Source organism: Apis dorsata, unplaced genomic scaffold (assembly GCF_000469605.1).
Source record: "Apis dorsata unplaced genomic scaffold, Apis dorsata 1.3 scaffold_52, whole genome shotgun sequence".
NCBI classification, from domain to species: Eukaryota; Metazoa; Arthropoda; class Insecta; order Hymenoptera; family Apidae; genus Apis; species Apis dorsata.
Genome location: NW_006263353.1, coordinates 248,382 through 257,086, shown reverse-complemented (window position 1 = coordinate 257,086; position 8,705 = coordinate 248,382). Strand labels below are relative to the sequence as shown.

Sequence of the window (8,705 nt, the reverse complement as noted above, 5' to 3'; positions counted from 1 at the left end):
ATATAGGTATTTTGATCTTATTAAAGCCATCAATCAAAGGAATTTAATCANAAAAAAAAAAAAAATATATTTTGGTGTACAATATTGTACAACATAGAGGCTGCTGTCGGATGAAATCTCGTCCGGTGTGGTTGGAAAAAAAACCTCACCGGGTAGGATTCATCCAATGTCCGCCTCTGTTCTTCTATGAGTATCAAAAATATTTGTGAAACTTTATACTCTTGTTATTAGGGACGAAGTATTCATCTAGTGCAACGTTGTAAAGAAATCGTGACTAGATCGAAATACTCGTCCCTAATAGAGAGAATCAATAATCATCAACAAATACTTAATGAAAATTATATTGTTAAGCTGTTTCACACATTTCTACTAAATCGTCCCGTTTATTTTTCTTTGGTGAGCTAACTGTATGGTGAATTGAAAGGCCATAAAGCTAGTTCAGCAAGGCAAGATATTCGAGACATAGCTTCATGAAATGTAACTGAAATTTTTTATCAAGATGCAAGGTAATCGAATTTTCAAATATTTGGCGCTTTACACGTATATATGCACTCCAGAAAATTGTTTAGATGAAAGAATTCGGAGGAACTCTTGCTGTGATATGTTGCCATAAAAGATTCATATCACAGCAGTAGTTACCTGGTATTCTTTCGTCTTTCTTCACCTTTACCAAGGAGCTTTAATAAGTATTATCACGCTTCAAAAGCACATGAAACGACGCACTGAATACTATAAGTACATCATGGGATGAACGTGATCCTGTTTGACGGTAATAATTGATCGTCACTGGGTTATGTTTGTCCCATACGAGTACTGATTAATCATCGCTATTGCATGTTATTGCACAATCACACTTTTCACATAACAAATATTAATAAATTGAATAATATTCTATATTATAAATATTATGATAATTTGAAAAAAATTCCTACCTTATTAGTAAGACAATTTTTGAAATCTGTCTTCATATCTACGAGGGATATACGATCGTGAGGTCTTTTAGGGCCACTCACGCTAGATACCACAGTTCCTAAATCCAAAGTGAATACTTCTGAGAAGTTTGGATCTTGATTTTCATCATCATAGTCCCTTAACATATGTACAGCGGTGAGATATTTTTCTATTTTATTAATATGTTCTTCAGATCGTCCTATAAAAATATTTCATAAATTAAATCTAAATTTAAATATATTATTATTATGATTAATTTTTTTTTTGCAGTTTATATACCTGTCTGTCTTAAATATACTAAACTTTGTTGATCAATAGGGAAAAAACCAACTGTAGCACCATATTCTGGACACATATTCGAAATTGTTGCGCGATCTGCAATGCTAAGTTGAGAAACTCCTGGACCAAAGAATTCTACAAATTTTCCAACAACTCCAATTTGACGAAGATTCTGCAAGTACATGAATAATAATATCATTTTTTGTAATTCAATTTACAAATATTTTTTTAAAACTTTAGAAAAATTACTCTACCTTTGTGATTGTAAGAACAAGATCTGTCGAAGTCGCATATTGACTCAAAGTTCCTTCTAATTTATATCCCACTACTTTTGGTAATAGCATTGATATTGCCTGACCTAACATTACTGCTTCTGCTTCAATTCCACCAACACCCCAACCAACTACACCAAGACCATTGATCATAGTTGTATGAGAATCTGTTCCAACTACACTATCAGGATACAATATGCCATTTGTCTCAAATACAACTCTGGTTAGATATTCCAAATTTACTTGATGTATTATTCCACTTCCAGGAGGTACAATTAACATATTTTGAAATGCTTTAGCACCCCATTTTAGAAACATAAATCGTTCTTTATTTCTTTCAAATTCCATTTCCTCATTTTTTTTTAAAGCATCTTTACTGAAAAAAATTATAATTTATGTATAATTTTATATATAAATTTATTAAAATTAAATTATTTTTATTAAATTTTATTAATAATAAAAATTAATAAATTACTATTATGTTTATCTTAAATATTTTATATTATATATCATAAATTAAATATTAAATATTATATATTATCATTCACTTTAATGCAAATTTGCAAACAAAATAATAAATTTAAAATGATTGTTATTAATCATATTATAATAGTTATCTTTTGATCTGATAAATATTCTATTATTTAATTTTTTGATCAGATGAGATGTAACAAAAATAATTATTTACGTTCTAAAAAAATCAACTTGTATCGAGTGATCAATAACAAGATCTGATGGACAGATAGGATTTATCTTATCTGGATCTGCTCCTAGTCTTTTGATAGCATCTCTCATAGCTGCAAAATCCACAACTGCTGGAACTCCAGTGAAGTCCTATTTATAAAATGAATCTTAAGTTAAAATTCAATTTATAGAATTTTATTTCATTTTTATTTACAGGAATTTATATTTCTTATAAAAATACTTACTTGTAATATTACTCTAGCTGGTTTAAAAGCTACTTCTAATCCTGTTTCAAGAGTCTGATTATGTTCCCAGTTTAAAATCCTGTCAACATCAGATTTTTTCACTTGAAAATTATCACAATTCCTAATTGCACTTTCCAAAAGCACTCTGATTGAATATGGTAATCTATCTACAAATAATATATAACTCAAAAATAATATTTTTTTTTTATATCGAAAAATATATTTTATAATTTATTGATACATACCATATTTTTTCCCAAAATTGGTAATATCAAAATATTTATATTCTTTAAGTCCAATTTTAATAGACTTCATTAAATGATTATATGGATTTTCTAAATGAAAATAAAAAAATTTTTTTTATTAGAATTGTATTAAACAAAAAAATATTATTTATTTATTATACTTTTTTATATTTTTTATATATTATAATATTATTATATATTATAATATTATGATAACAATATTATAATATATAATAACATTATATTATATAAATATTATATATAAAATTATAGTTATAAATAGTGATATAAATATTTAATTTATATATATATATATATACATACATAAGTTTATCAAAATTTCTCAAATATTTAATTTTCAATTAAAACTTAATGACATTTTCATTAATTATTATTAATTATTATATATTTATTTTTTTATTAGAATTGTATTATTGGTTATTTATTAAAACATTAACATAACATAAAAGGTTGTTTTTTAAATTGCCTTTTAAATTTTCTTACTTCAATTGTTATAAAATTAAAAGAATTCATTAAAAATATAAACTATATAGATGATAGTATGTAGATACTAGTAAATTGTCAAATGTAACAGGTGTCATAATCTTGTATCATGAGTAATATCATATTATGTTTCTAATTTAAAAAAAATTCCTTAATTTAATGTTAAAATTAGTAATTTAAAATAGATACATATATCATGAAATAATAATATAGAAAAATACAATTCAAATCACTTTTTTTTCTAGTGATTTCTTAAATTAGGACAGTAAATGCATAATATTATGCAAATTTAATACTGTAATGAATTGAATAATATTTTGTTTTAATAAAAAAAAAAATAAAGTAAAAAAATATGTTAACATAGAAGTTTTACATTTTTCCTATTTTTCATAGTTCTGTCGTAAAAATAATTGAAAGAAAACAGAGCAGATCTCCACACTTACCAGCCATGATTGTCACTGTACTAGTCACGTCGTCCAAATCACTTACGATGTGATATTATTTATATAGGGTGACGAAGTACATATATATTTATATATGTATAAGATTCTTCATAAAAAAAATTCATTTTTGTATTTCAATATTGAATTAATAATAATTATAAGTATTGAATTAATATTAATTATAATAAATTATTATTTATATAATCATATAAAAATAATACAATTTATTTATTATTTTTATTTAAAAAAATTAGAAATTAAAAAAATATTTTATTCTGTTTGAATGAAATTATGTTTGTAATATTAACATATAATTTATATGTAATGATTAAAACATTTTTATATATTAGTTATAACAAAGTAATTTATTATATCAATAAAATTTGTATACAGTTATTTAATAATAAAAAGTTGTTTTATCAAATTTAATTAATCATATTAATCATATTAACAATGAAACTTTGTTTTGAATTTTATAAATATATAAATTACAAAGATTCTTTTTTGTAACACCATTTAGAATGATAATCGATAAGGAATTTGCTATTACGATGTATTGAATTGTTCAATTAAATTTGTTGCAGAATAAGATAACTGTATATAAATTTTCTATAAATGAAGAGAAGTCATTTATGAAAATCATATAAAACCAATTTTTTAACGAGTAATTATTTATATTTTGTGTATTTTATAATTAATTTAAATTTTGAAATGGAAAAGAATCTAGAAAAAACATTAGATGATGTGTAAGTTTAATACAAAAAATTTCATATTATCCTTGCGATATAACTATTATGATAATCAGTGTTTGCATTATTATATTGATATAAATTTTTTATAAAACTTAAAAATAATTAAATAATTCTTATTTTTATTAATATTCAATACTTAGATTGTTCTTTCTATATAAAAAATGCAAAAATTATAATACTTAACCTTAAATAGCTATTGAAAATTGAAAATTGTATTTATTTGATGAAACATTATATATAATGAAAAATATAAAATAAATAAAATCAAATCATAATATTTATTGAAAAACTAAAATCATTATTAAAATTCAATATTTTTAATAGAAATAATACTGAAGGTATCATTGGTTGTATATTGGCTGATCATGCTGGATTATGTTTAGGAGGTATTTCTTTCTAATTATGTTTAAATTTAATAAATTTAATATCGTTTGAAAACATAATCCTAAAATAAATTTTTTTTAGTTAAAGGAAATGCATCTACTGACAGTGCAGGAATAATTGCAGCTATTGCTGATCAAGTTGCAAAATTAGAACCTAAATCACCATCTCCAATTATTTCTCTCCAAAATGATAACAGGTAATATTAAAAAATTTATTTTATTTTGTATTAGAATTAGATCCATGTAATATAAAAATTATAATTCAACAAATTTATTAAACAACTTTGAAATTTAACATTTTTTTAAATAAAAAATTGCATTAAATTAATATTAAAAACATCATAAATTATTTTATAGGAAATGCCTTATACAACGCCAAGGTGCAGTAGTAGGTGCCATTTATAAGGATGTTTCTATGTAAAATAGTTTTTTACTCAAATTGATAATATTATTTAATAGATTATATTTAAACTAAGCTTCATTATGTATATGTTATTTTGTTTATACATAAACTTAATTTATTACATTATAAAATAAGTAATTTTATAATGTATTTTCTAAGATAAGAAAACTTGTACTTGATTTTGATCATAATAATATAGAAAATACATAACTATTAAATTTTATATTTTAATAAAAGTTATATATTATAGCACCTTTGTAGACAATTTAGATAAATAATAAATATCAAGAAACCATAATTAGAAATATATTTAAGGTCAATCATTTTTTTTATATATATTTTTTCTTTCATACCATTTGTTTGTACCAAGTCTAATTAAATCATGATGCTCATATATCCAAGATACAAGTACTATCATAAACATTATCATCCCAATAATTAAGTGCAATATCTTCTCATTTGGGAAAAAATAAGCCTGAAACATAAAAATTATAATCTATAGTAGAAAATTTTCTACTAATATATAAAAAAATAAATAATATAATTTTTTTACATGAGACACATTAGTGGTCAATGCTGCTATGAGAAGAGAAGCAGAAAACATAGGCTTTGGTACTAATCCACGTAATGGACGGTACATTGTATCTTTATATCTTTTATTGATAAAAATAATAGAATGTAGAATTCTTAAGCTCATGTTTACACAATTTCCAAGGATAAAACCAACTGGTCCAAACCAAATAGCAAACAAATAGGATGCACATAAAAATGCAATTGATTCGTAAATCATAATCAAATTACTCTTGTTTATAGTTGTACTATCAGCTGTTGCATTAGTATAACATTCTGTTACTCCATTTATTCCCAAAAGTAATATAGCTAAACAATGTGCTCGCATTAAAAGTACTGGTAGATGTGAAGTTAATTTAGCACCACCATATAACCATAATAATGTACTTGAATATGATTGTCCAAATACCAAAACAACTAAACCAATTGACATAACAGCTGAACACAAATGTGTAAGCACATTTACACTTTCTTGTATTTTAATCTGAAATAAGTTTATTATTTTTTATTATATTATTATATTTTTAATAATTTATAATACTTAGATACAAATTAAATTTTTCATTTGATACCTACAGGATTTTGATCATTAACTGGTTTGTCTCGTTTTACCATTTGGGTAAAATAAAAATAACCACTTTCTTCTATTGGACGGAAAATAAATCTTGCAGCTAAAGAACCTAAATTATTTATAATTTCGTATGTTCCCTTTAAACATATGAAAATAAAATTAAATAAAAAAATAATTTTAATAAACTAATATTTATTATTAAATAAATACCTGTTCAGTAAAAGTTAACACTGGCATTACCGTCATAATTAGTCTTTCCCCTTCTGTTAAAACTTGCTTTAGAAATCCTTGTCTAAAGAAACTCCATGTAAGAATAGTCAATTTTTTATCTAGATATGATTCCTAAAAGTAACAGTTTGTATACATAATATATAAGAGATTTATTTCAATACATACTTTATTTTCCAATTGTCCAGGCAAAAAATCCTTTAATGTTTTAAATGGAAATTCTCTCACAACATATTCATCACTACTATCTTTCAATGACATTTTTCTCTTTAACTTACACTTATTAATTTTTTTAATATAATAATGAAAATATAAATAATGACTAGTAGTATAAAATACTGCTGCAACTAATTGAGCTATACCAAATGCTAACAATGCATTTTCTGGATTATGAAGTATCAATGGAACAAATGTTACAGTACGAATAGCAATCATGATAGTATCCAGTATAATCTAAAAAATTTAATACATTTAATTATAATGGATTATAAATAAATTTTGAATTATTTTTAATTCATGCATTTTATTATTTTTAACATAAATTCTTACTTTCAACCTAACAAATAAAAATGCACTAGCAACCAATTGAACAATTAAAGATGATAATTCAATAATACAAGATAAAGCAACTGCCCAAACTGCAAATGTATAATATGATGGTAATGTTTCAGAAGTTGATAAAACAGAAAGCCAAATATAGCCAAACATCAAAGACATTAAAAAACATATAGGAACCCTGAAAAGATATTTACAATTAATATATTTATAATTGATATTTATTTAGATTTCATTTATATTATAATTAATAAATTCCAAAGACTAACGTCATCCATAATAAATTTACAACTTGAGCCCAATTGTGCTCTACTGTATTAGTTAAACATGCTTTCATGAATGGTTCTCGAGATAGAAATAAGATCATTGATTCCAATAATAATAGCCTCACATTTATGACTCCTAAGACAGCTTGACCCACATGACGAACAACAAAAGCATTTAAAACAAAAGTAACTCCTCTGCACAATATCTAAAAAGAAGTTATAATTTTTTCTTATATTTTAATTTTCTTAGAAATTATTATATATTAATAAAAATATCAGACTTTATCAAATAAGCAAATAAATAAAATTATAATTATTAATACTATTTTCATATTTATAAAAGTGATAAAAGTTTTCTCATAAAGAAAATGATATTTCTTGCTATAAAATAAAATAGTTTTAACATTTGTTACAATAGTGTAATACCTGAAATATAATATTGAAGGAAGCATTTTCTAAGCTGCTTTTCAAAATATTTTGAGACATTTTTATGGATCAAATGAAAACATAAATGTTTCGAGATTCCCGCCGAAAAGGATGTCAATGAATTTCAAGGTTATGTGAACACTTTAACAATATCTAAAACATCAAGTTGATCATTTTTCAGAAATTTCTTTCGTGCTCCTGACTAATCGAAACATGGCAAATACAAAAGCTAAGAATTTCTTCATACTGCATGAAACAGATTTCATGACGTAATTACATCAATTTTCTATATATATTATATCTAGTAATTTTCTGTCACACATCTTCATCTATTCTTCTAGTGGAAAACTGTCTTCAAAACAAAAGCTTTTCCTAATTCAGATAGTAAAATTTCAGAGTACATGAGATAAGGTTAGGTTTCGCTAGCAGCTATGACAATATAGATTTGAAGGTATAATACAATTATACAAGTAAATGATTAACTTGTGAAGTGATCATTATATAATAATGTCCACGTGGTCTTTTCATTTTACATCGTTACTTTGTTCACATATATGTACAAAATGTTAAATTTTTAAAGTAGATATTATTCCTAATTTTTTCATGTTGATTCAGCAAATATTTTATGATAGTTAACTATCATTAAAGCAATGATTTTTTATTTATTAATCAATTAAAACATTTAATTAATATAGTTTTTAATTATGCTTTAAATTTGCTCGATGTTCGTCTAAAAATGTTAATACATTAAAAAAAAGCATTCCATTAACTGAAAATGTTACAAGAAAGTAAATCAACATCATCTATGAGCACGAAAAACTTTTTTCTTACTTCATTAATCGTAAGTAAATTTCTATATAATAAATATAATTAATTAATATATATGATTATTAAAAAAACTTTTTAAATTGTTACATATATATCGAAA

At 23.3% G+C, this 8,705-nt stretch overlaps 4 protein-coding genes across 6 annotated transcripts in view; 2 read left to right on the top strand and 2 right to left on the bottom strand.

Annotated features, from left to right (window-relative positions):
- The window catches only part of LOC102671693 (cytoplasmic aconitate hydratase-like), a 10,005-nt gene extending 6,357 nt beyond the window's left edge, over positions 1-3,648 (bottom strand). Inside the window, exons 1-7 of the mRNA XM_006609021.2 lie at positions 3,624-3,648; positions 2,677-2,766; positions 2,432-2,598; positions 2,191-2,336; positions 1,485-1,878; positions 1,231-1,402; positions 933-1,150 (exon numbers count right to left, since the gene is read on the bottom strand). Coding sequence (XP_006609084.1) covers positions 933-1,150; positions 1,231-1,402; positions 1,485-1,878; positions 2,191-2,336; positions 2,432-2,598; positions 2,677-2,766; positions 3,624-3,630 — 1,194 coding nt within the window. The 5' untranslated portion in view covers positions 3,631-3,648. The remainder of the gene's footprint in view (positions 1-932; positions 1,151-1,230; positions 1,403-1,484; positions 1,879-2,190; positions 2,337-2,431; positions 2,599-2,676; positions 2,767-3,623) is intronic.
- Positions 3,649-4,128: 480 nt separating this feature from the next.
- Positions 4,129-5,384, top strand: LOC102670655. Its single transcript, XM_006609012.2, has 4 exons — positions 4,129-4,369; positions 4,700-4,761; positions 4,841-4,955; positions 5,116-5,384. The coding sequence occupies exons 1-4, from the start codon at positions 4,335-4,337 to the stop codon at positions 5,177-5,179; spliced, it is 276 nt and encodes a 91-aa protein (XP_006609075.1). The 5' UTR covers positions 4,129-4,334; the 3' UTR covers positions 5,180-5,384.
- Positions 5,198-7,925, bottom strand: LOC102670791 (protein RFT1 homolog). Its single transcript, XM_006609013.2, has 8 exons — positions 7,778-7,925; positions 7,355-7,557; positions 7,080-7,266; positions 6,699-6,983; positions 6,513-6,644; positions 6,308-6,439; positions 5,715-6,215; positions 5,198-5,636 (listed from the first exon to the last, which is right to left on the bottom strand). Exons 1-8 carry the CDS (start codon positions 7,835-7,837, stop codon positions 5,478-5,480), a joined length of 1,659 nt encoding a protein of 552 aa, XP_006609076.1. The 5' UTR covers positions 7,838-7,925; the 3' UTR covers positions 5,198-5,477.
- Positions 7,926-8,182: 257 nt separating this feature from the next.
- The window catches only part of LOC102671013 (S-adenosylmethionine mitochondrial carrier protein), a 2,854-nt gene continuing 2,331 nt past the window's right edge, over positions 8,183-8,705 (top strand). For all 3 annotated transcript variants that reach the window (XM_006609017.2, XM_006609016.2, XM_006609015.2), the window contains exon 1: positions 8,183-8,618. In XM_006609017.2, the coding sequence (XP_006609080.1) occupies positions 8,553-8,618 (66 nt within the window). In that variant the 5' untranslated portion in view covers positions 8,183-8,552. The remainder of the gene's footprint in view (positions 8,619-8,705) is intronic.